Source organism: Mobula hypostoma, chromosome 5 (genome assembly GCF_963921235.1).
Source record: "Mobula hypostoma chromosome 5, sMobHyp1.1, whole genome shotgun sequence".
NCBI classification, from domain to species: domain Eukaryota; kingdom Metazoa; phylum Chordata; class Chondrichthyes; order Myliobatiformes; family Myliobatidae; genus Mobula; species Mobula hypostoma.
In genome coordinates, this window is record NC_086101.1 from 159012061 (window position 1) to 159031156 (window position 19096).

The 19096-nt window shown below is 40.4% G+C and overlaps 1 protein-coding gene across 3 annotated transcripts in view; it reads left to right on the forward strand.

The window, feature by feature from the left end:
- Positions 1-10699: 10699 nt before the first annotated feature.
- Positions 10700-19096, forward strand: part of tnpo1 (transportin 1) — a 99148-nt gene continuing 90751 nt past the window's right edge. For 2 of the 3 annotated variants that reach the window (XR_010018075.1, XM_063049222.1), the window contains exons 1-3: positions 10700-10876; positions 11039-11152; positions 11835-11910. Coding sequence is in view for 2 of the 3 variants with exons in the window: in XM_063049222.1 (XP_062905292.1) it covers positions 11048-11152; positions 11835-11910 (181 nt within the window). In the remaining variant the exon portion in view is untranslated. The remainder of the gene's footprint in view (positions 10877-11038; positions 11153-11834; positions 11911-19096) is intronic. The other variant, XM_063049221.1, reaches the window with a different exon arrangement.

Below are 19096 nucleotides of genomic sequence, written 5' to 3' on the forward strand. Positions count from 1 at the left end.
TGTGTTGAGCTCTTTATGTGTTGTGAAGAGGAATGTTTTCACCCTGCTTTGTTGAGCTGTTTATGTGTTGTGAAGAGGAATGTTTTCACCCTGCTTTGTGTTGAGCTGTTTATGTGTTGTGAAGAGGAATGTTTTCACCCTGCTTTGTGTTGAGCTGTTTATGTGTTGTGAAGAGGAATGTTTTCAGGCAAATGGAGAATATTCCATCATAGTCCTGACTTTTGTATTTTATATAATGGAAAGGTTTTGGGATGCCTGGTTGTGGTTGTTGAAGGTCTTGGAATGTTGTTTGAAGTGTCTTTTGGGATGGTGACCAAGGTTCATTTTCTTGGCTCCACCATTCCTTCATATTCACATTTTATATTTCAGCTGCTTTCAGGATCTCTGAATATCAGACATGACAATAGGAATATAAAGGCATTTCTTCTATCTACTAAATAGTAGGAACTGCAGTTTCTACTATTTATGTAACATATAAAGAATAATGAGTACTGATACTAAATCTATCTTTGTAATATTTTGCAGTGTTAACAATTGTTCTTGTATTGGCTAAGGATAGTGATGCCCTTCATTTTTAAAAAACATTGTTTTTAATTCTATAGTGGAGTAAAATTTTGTACTTTTTATGTTTTAATTTTCATTTCATTTCCCAAGTAGCCTCTCCAATTTGGTACCCTTTATACTCCTAGTGCTTTTGAACTATATACTGTATATCAAAGAAAAATAGAGTGGAGTGATACACAGAACAGTTGTGTTCTGGCCCCTTTAGATTTTTTTTCTTTTTGGCCTATACCTGTAGATATTTACCTATGTGTCTGATTTCATTTTCCTTTGCACAGAACGCTTGACTTGTGTTTCAGTTTTTGTTTGCAGGAAGAATTATGATAGTATTCAGTTATATCTCCAAATTAGGCTGAAACTGGTATTTTAATTTCCTTAGAGCGACACATTAATTCCTTGTACTGCAAGTAAGCTCAACTGCCAGAATATGCTATTATCATTTCATAATCTATTTCCTGACAATTAATATAATTGCAGCAATATTTTTTAAGTGCCAGCTTCAATATTAGAGATTATAATGAGTATTCTTAAATTCTGTTCAGTTTATAAAGCAGGAGCTTTAATCTGGGTTCATTTGATCATTGTCTATCCCTATAACTTGAAATTTACTTATCATCTGAATCTTGTATAAAGTAAACTATACCAACCCTTAACCACAATACCATTTATAAAATCACTTGTAGCCTTTCAATTAGGAAAGAGGAACCTCTTGGACCCTCAACCTGCTCTAATGTTGTCATTGATCTGATATTTGACCTCAATTCCTTTCCTGTACATTGGTATTCCCAGAGAGCAGTTTCCAAAATGATCTTTACTGAAGATGTACTTCTTCCTTTGATCCATAGGTTTTTAAATATTTTTTAAAAATAGCTTTGTAAATATGAATTTTTTAATGTACTATTAAATTAAAGTTAGAAACCAAGTTGACGTCAGAGGTATTGCATCTGAGAGTATGCAGTATGTTTCTGATATTTGATTAATCATTAAATCTTGATTAGTTTATTGGCTTTTACATCTGTAGTCTGCTTCTGGTGATGCAGAGAGTTTCAGAGTTTGTAGATGTGTTTTATTATTGATGAATGAAATGTGTCCTGAAGTGAGATAGACAATGGGAATCTACTTTAGTTCTAATAGTAAACATCTAACTTAGTATTTAAATTATTTCAGAATAAACTTATTCATTTTATGGAACCTGGGCATAGCTGGCAAGGCCAGCATTTATGGTCGATCCCTAATTGGCCTTGAGAATTTCCTAAACTATTGTAGTCCTTCTGATGAAGGTGCATCCACATAGTACTGTCATGTATGGAGTACTGTCAGATTGGGTGGGACTGCAACGAGAGCTCATGGTTTACTTTACCTTACTTTATACTTTATTGTCGCCAAACAATTGGTACTAGAACATACAATGATCACAGCGATATTTGTTTCTGCGCTTCCCACTCCCTGGAATACAAATATTAAATATTAAAGATATTAAAAATAGTAAATATTAAAAATTTAAATTATAAATCGTAAATAGAAAAATGGAAAGTAAGATAGTGCAAAAAAACCGAGAGGCAGGTCCAGATATTTGGAGGGTACGGCCCAGATCTGGGTCAGGATCCGTTCTGCAGTCTTATCACAGTTAGAAAGAAGCTGTTCCCAAATCTGGCCGTACGAGTCTTCAAGCTCCTGAGCCTTCTCCCGGAGGGAAAAGGGACGAAAAGTGTGTTGGCTGGGTGGGTCGCGTCCTTGATTATCCTGGCAGCAGTGCTCTGACAGCGTACGGTGTAAAGTGAGTCCACAGATGAAAGATTGGTTTGTGTGATGTGCTGCGCCATGTTTACGATCTTCTGCAGCTTCTTTCAGTCTTGAAAGGACAACTTCCATACCAGGTTGTGATGCACCCTAGAAGAATGCTTTCCATGGTGCAGCTATAAAAATTAGTGAGGGTTTTAGGGGACAGGCCAAATTTCTTTAGTTTTCTCAAGAAGTAAAGGGGCTGGTGGGCCTTCTTGGCAGTGAACTCTGCTTGGTTGGACCAAGTCAGGTCATTTGTGGTATTGACCCCGAGGAACTTAAAGCTTTTGACCTGTTCCACTTGCGCACCACCAATGTAAATTGGGTTGTGTGGTCCGCTACTCCTTCTGAAGTCAACAACCAATTCCTTTGTCTTGCTGATGTTGAGGGATAGGTTATTGTCTTCGCACCATGCCACCAGGTTCTTAATTTCCTCTCTGTACTCAAACTCATCATTACCCGAGATACAGCCTACAATTGTTGTGTCATCAGCAAACTTATATATTGAGTTTGATGGAAACTTTGCTACACAGTCATGGGTGTACAGTGAGTACAGCAGGGGGCTGAGTACACAGCCTTGTGGGGCACCGGTGCTCAGAGTGATCATAGAGGAGAGCTTGTCCCCTATTTTCACAGCCTGGGTCCTGTCTGTGAGGAAGTTGAAGATCCAGCTGCAGATCTGAGTGCTAAGTCCCAGGTTCCGGAGCTTAGGAATCAGTTTATTTGGAATGATGGTATTAAAGGCAGAGCTGAAAGGTGAAAACTATAAGTGGACATGAGGGCAAATGGCTTCACTCAGAGGGTCATGAGAGAATGGAACAAGCTGCCAGTGTAAGTAGTGCATGCGAGTTCAATTTCAACATTTAAGAGAAATTTGGTTAAGTACGTGGATGGTAGGTGTATGGAAGGCTATGGTCCCAGTGCAGGTCGCTGGGAGTAGGCAGTTTAAATGTTTAATCGCAGACTGAATGGGCTGAAGGGTCTTTTTCTGTGCTGTACTTTCCTGTGCCTCTGACTCTAAAAAGATTTAGACTCAGTAGTGATGAATGATTGGTGGCCTATTTCAAAGTCGGTATAGGTGTGTGGCTTGGAGAGGAAACTTCTGGTAATGTCTTTCGGCTGCCTTGACATCCTTGATGGTAAGTGTTGCAGGTTTGTCAGATGCTGTCTGAGTAGTCTATGCAAGTGACGACATGTTTTAAACCCTACAGTTACTGTACTGACTGTGGAAGGTATGGATACTTAAGGTGGTGGGCAAATATTTAGAACTGGAGCTGGATAAAAAGAGAGTATTCTGTCATTCTCCTGACGTGCTATAAAGACAGTAGAAAGCTTTTGGGTTTCTGGAGGTGATTCACTTGCATGGAATACCCAGTCTTTCACCCACATTTGTAGCCATGATATTTAGGTGTCTGTCCAATTAAGCTTTTGCTTGGTGATGTCGATGATAGTAAACTGGGTGATGGCAATGACACCGGTAGCTGGTTAGAGTCCCTTATTAGAGCTAGTCATTGCTTAATGCATAAATCTTTCTTGCTATGGCTGAATGTTATCCAAGCTTTGTTGCACATGTTTATGAGCTGTTTCATTTCCTAGGGAAGTAAAAACAAAAAGCTGAAAGCACTCTGGGTCAGACAGCACCAACAATGAGAAATTGTGAAACTCTGTTTCTCTTTTGAATCACAAATATGATTGGAAAAGAGGCTTTAAAGTAATTGCAAGGGGAGAATATTACTGCAGGAGAATGAGAGGGGGAATAACAATTAAATCATGACAGTAAGTGGCAGAAAATGTAAACAAAGACTTGCAACCAAAGGTGAACCTGGATTATGTAAAAACTCCTTTTTTAAAAAAAAGATTAAACATAAGGCTATTTATTTGAACGCACCTAGCACGTGCAACAAGATGGGTGAATTTATGGCACAAATAGTAACGTGACTATGATGTACCATAAAAATATGGTTGCAGGGTGACAAGAGTGGATGCTCAATATTCCAAGTTTTACAACCCCCTGAAATGGAAATGAGAAGGGATAATGCTGTTATTGAAAGAGTATCTGAGCAATGCTGAGTTGTGATATATGTAGTTATGGTGGTAGTGGTGTTGAGTTGGTTTGAGTGGAAATAATGAACAGCAAGGAAAAGATGATATGGATGGGAGTAATCGATAGGCTTCTAAGTGTGGCCAATTATAAGGGAAAGCGTAAATGGGGAAATACTGAAGTTTTATATGAGGGAAACAGTAACTACCAAGAGATATTTCAACCTGCATATTAATTGGTCAAGCAAATCTGATAAGAAAATCAGATTGTAGAAAAATTGTAGAGTGTCTCAGGGATGATTTCTTCGAGCAGTGTGTTATAAAGCCTACTTAGAAACATGTTATTTTAGATATGGTCATCTGTAGTAAGGAAGGATTAATTTAAGACACAAGGAAGTGGTGATCACAGGATGGTAAAATTCCAGATAGAGTTTGAAGGTGAACAGCACAGGTCCATGGCCAGTGTCCTCAATCTAATTAAGGCCAACTATAATTTTATGAAAATTGAATTGTCTAGACACTGTGTTATCTAGGACTGGATATATAAACTAAGAGATAGGTTAGTGAATGAGTAATGGCAAATATTTAAACAAATCATTTATAAAGCTCAGCAAAAGATTATCCCCATTAGAAAGAGGGAATCCATGAGAGAGGAAACATCTGTGGTTAGTATAGGAGGATAAGAATAATGTTAAATCAAAAATAGGACATATATAGTGGAAGGTCTAATATTAGATGAGAGATATGGGAATTTTTCAGGAACCAGCAACAAAAGACTGAGAAGCTCAGAGGAAGGAACAAGTTGATTTTGAGAGAAAACTTGCATGCAATACCAAACAAAATGTAAGATTTTTATGCATTCAGTAAAAGGAAGAAAGTGGTTAAAGTAAGTGGGAACTTTAGAGAATGAGGCTGGAGAATTAATAAGAGGAAACAAATAAATGGCAGTGTGTTGAACCAAATTTTGCATAAATGTGGAGGACATTTCCAAAGATGATGGCTGATATAGTTTCAAATAGCATGGTGTAATTACAAATATTCCAGTCACGAAGGAGAACCGTGGGACTGAAGGCAGATAATTTGCCAGATCCAATAGTTTGCATACTAGGATTTTAAAGCAAGTAGTTGCTGAGATGGAGGACCCATCTGTTGAAGTCTTGCAAGCTCAGAGTTCTGGGAGGGTACTTGTGGATTAGAAAACAGCAAATATGATTTCCTCATTCAAGTAGAGAAGACCAAAGACAGGATTCTACAGGCTATTTATTTTGGCATCTATTGTTGGCAAGCTGCTGAAGTCAATAATTAGATAATCATTTAGGGCAATCAAGCCAATTATCATTTGGGAAAGCTTCAGATAATCAATGAACATAGAATAGTACAGCACAGTACAGGCCCTTCGGCCCACAATGTTGTGCCTACTCTCAAACCCTGCCTCCCATATAAGCCCCCATCTTAAATTCCTCCATATACCTGTCTAGTACTCTCTTAAATTTCACGGGTGTATCTGCCTCCACCACTGACTCAGGCAGTGCATTCCACGCACCAACCACTCTCTGAGTAAAAAACCTTCCTCTAATATCCCCCTTGAACTTCCCACCCCTTACCTTAAAGCCATGTTCTCTTGTATTGAGCAGTGGTGCCCTGAGGAAGAGGCGCTGGCTATCCACTCTATCTATTCCTCTTATTATCTTGTACACCTCTATCATGTCTCCTCTCATCCTCCTTCTCTCCAATGAGTAAAGCCCTAGCTCCCTTAATCTCTGATCATAATGCATACTTTCTAAACCAGGCAGCATCCTGGTAAATCTCCTCTGTACCCTTTCCAATGCTTCCACATCCTTTCTATAGTGAGGTGACCAGAACTGGACACAGTACTCCAAGTGTGGCCTAATCAGAGTTTCATAGAGCTGCATCATTACATTGCGACTCTTAAACTCTATCCCTCGACTTATGAAAGCTAACACCCCATAAGCTTTCTTAACTACCCTATCCACCTGTGAGGCAACTTTCAGGGATCTGTGGACATGTACCCCGAGATCTCTCTGCTCCTCCACACTACCAAGTATCCTGCCATTTACTTTGTACTCTGCCTTGGAGTTTGTCCTTCCAAAGTGTACCACCTCGCACTTCTCTGCGTTGAACTCCATCTGCCACTTCTCAGCCCACTTCTGCATCCTATGAATGTCTCTCTGCAATCTTTGACAATCCTCTACACTGTCTACAACACCACCAACCTTTGTGTCGTCTGCAAACTTGCCAACCCACCCTTCTACCCCCACATCCAGGTCGTTAATAAAAATCACGAAAAGTAGAGGTCCCAGAACAGATCCTTGTGGGACACCACTAGTCACAATCCTCCAATCTGAATGTACTCCCTCTACCACCACCCTCTGCCTTCTACAGGCAAGCCAATTCTGAATCCACCTGGCCAAACTTCCCTGGATCCCATGCCTTCTAACTTTCTGAATAAGCCTACCGTGTGGAACCTTGTCAAATGCCTTACCAAAATCCATATAGATCACATCCACTGCACTACCCTCATCTATATGCCTGGTCACTTCCTCAAAGAACTCTATCAGGCTTGTTAGACATGATCTGCCCTTCACAAAGTCATGCTGACTGTCCCTGATCAGACCATGATTCTCTAAATGCCTATAGGTCCTTTCTCTAAGAATCTTTTCCAACAGCTTTCCCACCACAGACGTAAGGCTCACTGGTCTATAATTACCCGGACTATCCCTACTACCTTTTTTGAACAAGGGGACAACATTCGCCTCCCTCCAATCCTCCAGTACCATTCCCGTGGACAACGAGGACATAAAGATCCCAGCCAGAGGCTCAGCAATCTCTTCTCTCGCCTTGTGGAGCAGCCTGGGGAATATTCAGTCAGGGACCAGGGACTTATCTGTCCTAATGTATTTTAACAACTCCAACACCTCCTCTCCCTTAATATCAACATGCTCCAGAACATCAACTTCACTCATATTGTCCTCACCATCATCAAATTCCCTCTCATTGGTGAATACCGAAGAGGAGTATTCATTGAGGACCTCGCTGACTTCCACAGCCTCCAGGCACATCTTCCCACCTTTATCTCTAATCGGTCCTACCTTCACTCCTGTCAACCAATGAGTTAAAATGGTTTTATGAAAGAAATAGTGTGACAAATTTGCTTGACTTATTTTTGAGGATCTAACAGGCAGAATTGATAGAGGGAAGTTTATAGACATGTGTTTTACATTTACAAAATACATTTCACTAGATATCATATAAGAGGCTAGTGTACAAGCTTATGGGGCTAGAGGAAATTATAACATGAATTGAAAATGAGTTGTCATGTACAAAAATCATGAGTTGAAATTACCACTAGTATTAATAATCTGGGGCTGGTTGGTAGTGTAGTGGCATTAGTACTGCACTTCAAGGCAGATGGGCCTGAATTCAAACCCAGCCCCAGGTACCAATCTGGGCAGCAGCAATATCAGCCCTATGGTCTACGAGGTCATTAAAAGTCGAACTCGACTAAGTGACTGAACAGCAATAAATAATAACCTAGAGGAATAAGTAGGATGTAAGGCAATGACTCAAAATTGGTGTAAAGGCACGTTACTTTGAGATTATTGCAATTCTAAAATGGGATACTAATGTAGATGGAGTGAATGGGCAAAGGATTGGCAAATTAAGTTCAATGTGGAGGTCATGCACTTCAATGAAAAGGCAAGTTACTAGCTAACTGGATAGACAGTACTGTATAAAGGGATCTAGGTGTTCAATCCAAGAAGCATGAAAGGTTAGCAGGTCAAGAGCAGCCAGAAGGTAAGAAGACAAACAGCATTTGTCTTTTTTTTGCCAAGAGGATGGAATTCAGAAATAGGGAAGTTTTATTACAAATGTGTAGAGTATTATGATTTGAATATTGTGCAGAGTTTTGATCCTCTGAAAAGATCGAGGGGTGATCTTATTGAAACATCACCTAAAGGGGCAGGAAGGGTAGAAATAGAGTATTTTTCACTAGTGGGGAAGTTTTGAATGAGAGAAGATATTTGAGATAAACTGAGGTGTGTAGATTATCTTCCACAAGGAAAAGATTCTGTCTCTGGAAATTCTCAATCCCAGTGAAGTGTGGAAGCCAAATCATTTGAAATATTTAATGTGGATGTGGATAAATTTGTGGAAGATCTCAGGGACTTAAAGGCTCTGGGGGAACTGGCAGAGAAGAGAATTTGAGGCCTGTTTAGATCAGCCATAATTATTCTGAATTGTAGAATAGGCTTGAGGGGCAAAATGCTATTTTCTTGTGTACCAAAGCTGGGTTGACCTCCAGCAACCACAACAATTTTTCTTTTATGAGAGTTATGTCTCCAATCACTGGATTGACTTGTGACTTGGTCAAATGAAGCAGAAATATTTTTAAGGAAATGGCATGGAATACAAAAGCTATATCTTTGGTTAGGCCATTGTTTAAAATGTTGTGTCCAGTTTTGCATATATTATTTTCCAAATGATATCAATATAATGGAGAGTATAGAACAGTATGCTAAGGTGATAACAGGGAGTAAAGGGCTACAAAAAGGAAGAGTAAATAAACTGGGACTCCTTGCCAAAAAAAAAGTCACATATTCAAAATTTAATCATTAGTCATTGAGTGATACAGTACTTTTTTTTTACCAGAAGTACATCCACAGGGGTGATGTGTTTTGAAAGGTTGGTGATGTAACATATCAACTCCTGCCTGAGAAATGACTTAGATCCACCCCAACCCCAATTTGCCTACCGGAGCAACAGGTCCACAGCAGATGACATCTTGTTCGCTCCTCACTCAAACCTAAAACATCTGGACAACAAAGACGTATACATCAGGATGCTCTTTATTGACTACAGCTCAGCATTGAATACCATAATCCCCTCAAAACTAATCAATAAGCCTAGACCTTGGCCTCAATATTTCCTTGTGCAAATTGATCCTTGATTTCCTCACTTGCAGACCCCAGTCAGTTTGGATTGGCAACAACATTCCCTCCACAATCTCAATCAGCACAGGTGCACCACAAGGCTGTGTGTTTCTACCCCTGCTCTCCTCACTTTACACTTATGACTGTGTGGCAAAGCACAGCTCCTGTGTTATATTCAAGCTTGCTGATCCCACCACTGTTGTAGACCAAATGAAAGGTGTTGATGGATCAGCTTGTAGGAGGGAGATTGAAAATCTGGTTGAGTGGTGCCATAACACAATGCCATCAAGACAAAGGAGCTGATTATTGACTTCAGGAAAAGGAATCCAGAGGTCCATGAGCCAGTCCTCATCAGAGGATCTGAGGTAGAGAGGGTCAGCAACTTTGAACTCCTCAGTGTTATTATTTCAGAGGATCTGTTCTGTGCTGAGCCCAGCATGTAAGTGCAATTACAAAGAAAGCACAGCAGCGCCTCTACTTCCTCAGGAGTTTCCAGTGATTCGGCATGACATCTGAAACTTTGGCAAATCTCTATAGATGTGTAGTAGAAAGTGTATTGACTGGCTACATCACAGCTGTCTTCTAGCTGCTGCCATCAGGAAGGTACAGGAGCCTCAGGACTCACACTACCAAGTTCAGGAACAGTTACTACTCCTCAACCATCATGTTCTTGAACCAAAGGGCATGACTTCATTTGCCCCATCATTGAAATATTCCCACAATTTATACACTCAATTCAGGGACTCTTCGTCTGATGTTCTCTATCTATTGCTTATTTATTATTATTATTTATATTTACAGTGTATAGTTTGATAAATTTACTTTGAACTTTGAAGTATTGAAGACATTAAGAAAGGATTAATGGGACTTAGAATGTCATACCCTAACCCTTATTATGTTAGTATATAATAATGTTTAAAAATAGAGACATTTTGAAAAGTAAAAAAGAGTGTTATGAAAAGGGATGAAAGGTTGGCGAACTGGCAATCCGGCACAAAGCTGCTGTGTTTAATGTAGAATTCAGTGATTTAAAGCAATTTGAAGGCTGTTGACATAATCCTAATCCAAGCATGAGGAAGAAAGAATTGAGAGAAAATATGTAATTTATATATTTGTGCATTAATAAATTTAGTATGTTAGGCCTAAATAGTTACTGATGTTGTTAGAATCGACTAGTTACTTCTGTGTCTTTATGCCGTTAACATCAAAGCAGTAGCTTTTTAGTTTACAAACATGTAACAAATGCTATCAAAATTGCATATTCATAGGGATTTTTCTGAGATTGGATTGTAAAGTCATTTTCATCCTTAAACGCTGACAGTAGAAGTTATTTCCTTTTAGGACCCGGAGAACGTGATTGGCAAGTTCGGGATTGGACGTGTGACCCGTTGCGCATTAGGACCCAGTGAAGAGCGAGTTTCTGTTGTCTGACTGGATTGCAAATTCGCCATGAGTCTGTCGTTTTAGGCCTTGGCAGTGCGGTGTTAAGACAGATTGTTGTCACGTTTGACTAACGGAGGATTAACAAAAACACAATTTCGGTGCGTTTAGTTTGTCATAATTTAGGAAACGTGGATTTTAATTTTACTTTGCCGTCTAAAGAGATCTGTTAATGGTGAACGCTATGTGCTGAATCTGTAGTAAGTGGTGGCGTTTGACCGGACTTCTTGTGTTTAGTCTCGCTTGCCTATCTCTCATTGCAGCAAACCAAGATGGAGTACGAGTGGAAACCCGATGAGCAAGGGCTCCAGCAGATCTTACAACTATTGAAAGAATCACAATCTCCAGACACCGCCATCCAGAGATCTGTTCAGCAAGTATCCTTTGTAAAACCGCAGGTTCGGTAATGTGGCCGACCTGACTTTTTTCCCCCTGAAAATCGTTGATCGAACTGTGCTCGGCTGAATAATATTTCTTTGCCTTGTTTGAGATGCGAAGAATCGGGATGAAACAATCTGGGGTTCTGCCTGAGGTGGAGAGGCCGAGAGGTACTTTCCTCCTCATACGCACCCCCCCCCCCGTGCGCGCACCCACACAAATACATACAGTATCGTCTGTTTAATTATTCTAAATTGAAAAATTCGTGAATGCCTTTTGAAGGTTTCTTTTCTTCAATTGATTTTATTATCAATGCAGCCTGCGGCCATGAAGGCTAAGTCTATGGCGTATTCAATTTTCGGAATCTTGAATTTTTTAAATGGTGCTTCAACTCGAATGTATGCCTAACACACCATCGCCATGCGTCTCACGTTGTATAAATTGCCCATTGGGGGAGGTGAGGTGAATATCGTAATACGTTCCTCCAATTGCTACGGCGATGTTATCCACTCGTTCAATTTGAATACATTTGTATCTTATTTTTTTTTAAATCTGAAAACAAGTTGACCATGCTTTCTTATTTATTAATTTATTGAAGTAAATTTTACTGTATTTTTATCTTTAAATAGCATTTTATTTGAAACTCTCTTCAGCTCTATGTTTCCTTAGCATTTCTCAAAGAAACTGGAGCAACTTAATCAATATCCAGATTTCAATAACTATCTGATTTTTGTTCTTACAAAGTTGAAATCAGAAGGTAGGTGCATTGGCTTTGGTGATATGAAAGATAAGATAGCAAAAGGAAAATCTAGCACAATGTATATAATGCATGATATGATGTATATTTAAATTTGCAGATTTATTACAAATTTAAAGTGTGAAAATTGTTTTATGCCCTTTCCCAGCAGTCTTACAGCATTATTGGGGCACTTCATAATAATCTTTGATGTGACTTACTACTTGCTGATGTTTATGCATCTTGTTCCATCCCTGGCCGCTTCAGTTTTCAGTAATGCATCTAAATTTAATGAGTTTATACAACCTATAGATTAAAAGTAAATTTGAGTTTAAAATTATAGTAACTGTGGAGAAGTAGATATCTGTATTATCATTTGTATTTTTTAAACTGTGTTTGAAGGGCAGTAAAAGAAACAAGTGGTTTAAATTGACTTGGTCCGTTTTGGATTTTGACAGACTAGTTTTAACTGCAGTAACATTTCATCCATCAGATTCACTCTGATAATGTTGCATAAAAATGTTTCATTTTAATTGAAGTCAGGGAAAATGTGTGTAATTCCTGTTGAATTTTTAAAAACTCTCCACTCAATACAAGATTAAATTCTCTGTGTAAAACTTGGAAATGCAAGTCAGGAAGTATCTGGAAAGAGAAACAGTTAACATTTCAGGTAAAGGTTCTTTGCCAGAACTAGGAAAGATTGTAAACTAGCTTTAATTTCTATCTGCTGGATATCAGCAGTTTATCACCATGGCAACCATGCTCATGGTTCCTGCACCCTCTGCATCTTGAAATTAACTTGCTTTCTCTGTGTTCTGACAAAGGTCTTCAAATTGAAATATTAACCATGTTTCTCTTTCTTTAGATGTTGCCTCACCTTCTGTTTCCATCATTTCCTTTTTAGTCCATTTCCTTAGCATTTACAGTTTCTTGATCTTCACAAGCTGCTTATCTATTTTGTGCTGAAACTAAGAGAAGTAGCTTAAAAGCAGGCATTTTGTGTTTTGCATTATTTTCTACATAGCTAAGCCTGTATAACTTGTACATAATATCCTGTCTACATTTTGTTTGCTATTTTTGATCTGCCAACTCTACCACTTGGTAGTCTTTTTTTTTTCCCTTTCATTTTCTGTGATACCTTGCTTCAATTTGTCTCCTTTAGGGACACTTTCTAAAACCCATTCCAGTTGTATGCTTTTATTCCCGTGATATAATTGTCATCCACTGAATGACCTATTTAGGTATTTGAGCAGCAACCCTGACTGACCCAGTGTACACTTTCACTTGCTTTCCTGCTCAGCAAGCATGCCTGATTTTGCCAGTTTCCTTCCTGTCCAAGTTTGCTGCACCCTGCAGATTTTAGTAGTGGCCAATTAATCATCATGCCGCTGCATCTTTCTCTAAGATGTCTGTCCACGCAATGAATAATTCTGTTGTCAATAATTATTGTAATAATTGCTTATAAATCATGGTGTCGATTGAAATCTGGATTGTGGGTGATAGCACCTCGCCTCCACTGTTTGGTATATGTGTCACCAATTGCTGCATGTGGATGGGGGATATGTCCATAAGGTTTTCGACACCAAATTACATATAAGTGCAATATGCTCTCTAGTTTCTCAACTTGTTCCACTCTTTTTAAAAAAAAAGTTATTCTGTATGATTAGTTTTTAAAAATGCAACTCACAAGGACAACTTGGTTTCTTGTCTCAGCATCTGCCCCAAGCAGCTTCCTATTTTCTGATTTTAAAAATTTCCATCCACCTTGCTTTGTCTAAAGTTCATTTGTTTTCTATTATGTCTCAACCTACACTTCCATATAAATACCCAATTCCTATTTCTTGTCACCTCTTATATCTGTCTGAGTTATCCATGTGGCTAAACCTCGGGTCCTGTAACTTCCTCACAGTGCTCACCAGTAGTCCCTATTTTAAAAAATAATTATTATTCTGATCATTTTACTGGCAATAGCCTTCAGCTCTGACGATCAAACATGAATGAATCGGATGGGTTGTTTAACCATTCACCACTAGATCTAGCTGATTGGCTTTAAGAGCCATCAGAATCATAGTAAGCACCAGTAGAACCTGCTCTTAGCTGATCTAACTGCTCATTATTTTGTAATCACTCTAGCTTCTTTAAAAGTATACCCTTCCTTGCATCCTCACTTCTGAATCTTGCAATAAGGTTAGTGGGTTAATTGGCTGCTAAGTTACCCTTGGTGTATAGGTGAGTGGTGGAATTTGGAGAGAGTTGATGAGAATTTTTTAAAAATGAAGTTAGTGTAAATGGGTGGATGATGGACCATAGGACATATATCTCTGCTCTATTTCTTTGTCTGCATGGTTAATGGTCCTGCAGAAATGTATCTGGGCATTGAAATTCTTTATTAATTTTGAGAGTGAGCATTTTCTTATTTCCTTGGATCTCCTTTTTTTCCCCTTTCTTCTTTTGCCCCTTCCAGGGGTCCTTGAAGGATATATCTTAGGATAGTGGATCACAGACAAATGCCGTGGATTTTTACATAAATGCATGTGAAATTTTTGTATCAGCATTTTTTTTATTTGTATGATTAATGTTGGCATGTATTCTAAAGCAAGCAGGCTATAACAGGATTTAGATCAACTGGGAAAGTGGGGCCCCAAGGAATGGCAGATGGAGTTCAACTTGGAAAAAGTATGAAGTGATGCATTTTGGGATAATAAAGTACAGTAGAACTTGTACAGTGTATGACAGGGCCCTGGGGAATGTCGTAGAATTGAGAAAATTAGGGACAAACGTTGTCCACCATTGGTGCCCTCACCCACATCTCCATTTCCTGGACATCTGCGCTCACCACATCATCCCGGCACCTTAACAGAGATGGAGTTCCTCTTGCCCTCACCTACCACCCCATGAGCCTCTGCATCCAACAGATCATTCTCTGCAACTTCCTTCATCTTCAACAAGATCCTATCACCAAGCATATCGTTACCAACCTCCCAAAACTCCCCTTTCTCCAGGGAGCAATCCCTTGTGGAATCATCAGAGATTTTTCCCTTGTCACTAATCTCCCTCCTGGCACATATCACTGCATGCAACAGATATGCTGCCTTCGCCTATTTACCTCCTCCTTTGTCTTTCCAGATGAGACAGCACTTCACCTGCGAATCTGTTGGGGTCGTCTATTGTTTCTGGTGCTCCCAATATGGCCTCCTCTACATTGCTGAGACCTGACATAAATTGGGCATGTACCCTCCATCCACCAAAAGCAGAATTTCCCGGTGGCCAATCATTTTAATTTCTATCCCCATTCCAAAATGTTGGTCTTTGGCCTCCACTTTTGCCATGATGAGGCCATTCAGGGTGGAGCAGCAATACAACACCTCATAGTCCATTTAGGTAGCCTCCGTCCTGATAGCATGAACATCAGTTTCTGCTTCTGGTTAAGAAAATTTTCTTCTTCCTTCTCTCTTCTGTCATTTGCCAGTCTGACCTCTTGCCTCTTTTCCTCACCTGCCCCTGGTGCTCTTCCTCCTTCCCTTTCTCCGATGGTCCACTCTCCTATCAGGTTCATTCTTCTCCAGCCCTTTACCTTTCCCACCCGCCTTGCTTGACCTATCACCTTCTAGCTGGTACTCCTTTCCTTCCCTCCCACCTTCTTATTCTAGCATCTTCCCCCTTCCTTTCCAGAGCACGAATTCAGGTAGGTAGGTAAATGGTTCTTGATAAGGAACTGAGTGGTGGCCAATGCCAGATGCACTTATTGCTGCATGCTTTCCTCTGTTACCTGGCATGGCAAAAATTCCTAAAAGGTAATGTGCAAGTCCTGCTGCTTCAGGCTAAGAAGATTATGAAGTAATGGCACGTACCTCCTAGAATAACTTGTTTACTTGCAGTTATCCCCCAGTACGTGAGAAAGAGGGAACTGTGTTTTAGGAAACTGGGATTTATGGAAGTTAGAGCTTCTGTGATGGTGCTTATTGTTGAATTAAGCTAGAGATATAAGAATGCGTGTGCTAACTGCCTGTATTGGATGTATCATCCTGCTATTGAAAGTGAGGTGGAATAGGCAAAATTGTGGTAAAGGTTGACACCATTTATTTTGGTCTCATGGATAAAACATTGTGTGTTCGGCCGCAATATTTTTTAAAAATGAGGGAGAGAGTAAATTGGGATCTACTTGTATGTTATCCTCATGTAAGTTATAGGGGAAATGCTGAAAGAAATAAGAGCAAAATACCTTTTTTTAAAAAAAAGGATTGAATAGTCATCATTGAAATACAACAATCTACATTGAAATGGGGAAACAGGCAGTTTCGGTTATTTGGACTTTTGTCTGTATTTTGCCAAGTTCTCACAAAAGATATTGGAGTGCTTGGGGTTGGTGACAGAAGGTGAGGTGATGGATTGGTTATTGGGTAGAAAGCAAAGAATGAAGGTAAATCCTTCCTTCCTTGGGTTTGCAGGTTGTGACTAGTAGACCATAGCGTTCCTAAACTTCAATGAGCAGGTTATTGATAAGTAATGGCTGCTTTAATAGAACTGTTGACCAGTCCAGGTGAAGGGTTCTGACCCAAAGCATTGATTGTTCATTTTCTTCCACAAATGCTGCCTGACCTTCTGAGTTCCCTGAGCTGCTCTTTTTTTTAAAAAAAAAAAATTCTTGTCTACGGCATGCAACTTTTGCTGTTTAGTATGCATGTATATTTAGTATCTAACACTGATTGAATCCTTGTTCCTAGGCTAGCCTGGTGTTCTTGGCATTCCCTTCTGCACTCATTGAATTCTGGGACACTATTAGTTGTGAAGTGCAGTGTTAGTGTTATATAGTGTGTTGAAGGATGTGGTTATATTAGTTTACCCCTTGCCATGATTCCATAACGACTTGTCATTGATGTGATCAGGAAACAATTTTCTGCAGAACTCTGTGAGATGGTGCTGCTGAACAATGATTGATGATCAATGTGAAATTTGCATTCAGAGTATATTCTAGGCTGGTGGTTATTTTCTGCTTGTGGGTAATGTTCAATTTAGACATTTGCAGTTTTATTAGCTGAAGGAAGACAGAGGGGTGGACTGAGGGAAAGAGTACTTGTTTTTGTCCTTATTGACCATATTCCATGAATCTATTTCTGGAGCCAAAATTGAGGACTTGCGAGCCTGCTGTTCCTGATTGTATATCACTCTAATAGGATTGTGCTACTGGTGGAATTTAATTCAGAGATACAACATGGTAACAATCTCTTCCTGCTCAACAAGCCCATGCCACCCAATTACACACGTGACCAATTAATCTACTAACCCATAGAAACATAAAAAACCTACAGCACAATACAGGCCTTTGGCCCACAAGGCTGTGCCGAACATGTCCTTACCTTAGAACTACCCAGGCTTACCCATAACCCTCTATTTTTCTAAGCTCTATGTACCTATCCAGGAGTCTCTTAAAAGACCCTATCGTTTCCACCTCTACCACCAGCAGCCCATTCCACACACTCACCATTTTCTGTGTTTTTTAAAAAAAACTTACCAGTGACATCTCCTCTGTACCTACTTAGAAGCATCTTAAAACTGCACCCTCTCATGCTAGCCATTTCAGCCCTCGGAAAAAGCCACTGACTATCCACACAATCAATGCCTCTCATCATCTTGTACACCTCTATCAGGTCACCTCATGTTCTGTCACTCCAAGGAGAAAAGACCAAGTTCTCATCCTATTCTCATAAGGCATGCTCCCTGAGCACAGTACTCCAAGTGGTCTGACCAGGGTCCTATATAGCTGCAACATTATCTCTCGGCTCTTGAACTCAATCCCACGATTGATGAAGGGCAATGCTCTGTATGCCTTCTTAACCACAGAGTTAACCTGTGCAGCAGCTTTGGTTGTCCTATGGACTCAGACCCCAAGATCCCTCCAATCCTCCACACTGCCAAGATTCTTACCATTAATGCTATATTCTGCCATCATATTTGACCTACCAAAATGAACCACCTCAGACTTAAACAACAGGAATTCTGCAGATGCTGGAAATTCAAGCAACATACATCAAAGTTGCTGGTGAACGCAGCAGGCCAAGCAGCATCTATAGGAAGAGGCGCAGTCGACGTTTCAGGCCGAGACCCCTGACGAAGGGTCTCGGCCTGAAACGTCGACTGCGCCTCTTCCTATAGATGCTGCTTGGCCTGCTGCGTTCACCAGCAACTTTGATGTATGTCACCTCAGATTTATCTGGGTTGAACTCCACCTGCCACTTCTCAGCCCAGTTTTACATCCTATCAATGTCCTGCTGTAACCTCTGACCGCCCTCCACACTATACACAACACCCCCAACCTTTGTGTCATCAGCAAATTTACTAACCCATCCCTCCACTTCCTCATCCAGGTCATTTTATAAAAATCACAGAGTCCCACAACAGATCCCTGAGGCACACCACTGGTCACTGACCTCCACGCAGAATATGGCCCATCGACAACCACTCTTTACCTTCTGTGGGCAAGCCAGAAGGCTGTGGTTCGAAGCAAGAAGGCTGTGAGAGGAACGACTAAGGATTTTCAGAGCGATGGCATTTTACTACTCGGGGTAAAGAGAGGCCAGACTGTGCAGGCGCGTGACATCAGCCAGTAGAGTGGGAGAAGTTTAATAAGAAGACTGCCATATCCAATGGGCAGCGGAGTGAGAGGGTAGTAGAGTGATAGGGTTTTGGCTCAATGAGCTTAGGCGGTAACAGGACGAGGTGAGGTAGGTTTACCTGTGTTAATTGCAGAAAGGAAGTGTGTGTGTGAGGCCAGTGTTCTGTGCTCGTTGTCAGATGTGGGAAGTCCTGGAGTCGCCCAGCCTCCCAGAAGGCCATATCCCAGTGTGTCGAGCTGCAGCTCTTAAGGGACCGCATTAGGGAACTGAAGTTGCAGCTCGATGACCTTTGTCTGGTCAGAGAGAGTGAGGAGGTGATAGAAAGGAGTTATAGGCAGGTGTTCATTCTAGGGCCACGGGAGACAGACAAGTGGGTCACAGTCAGGAGGGGGAAGGGGAAGAGTCAGGTACTAGAGAGTATCCCTGTGGCTGTCCCCCTGAACAATAAGTACTCCTGTTTGAGTACTTTTGGGGGGGGGGGGAGACAGCCTACCTGGGGGAAGCAACAGTGGCTATGCCTCTGGCACAGAGTCTGGACCTGTGGCTTAGAAGGGTAGGGAAAGGAAGAGAAAGGCAGTAGTGATAGGGGACTC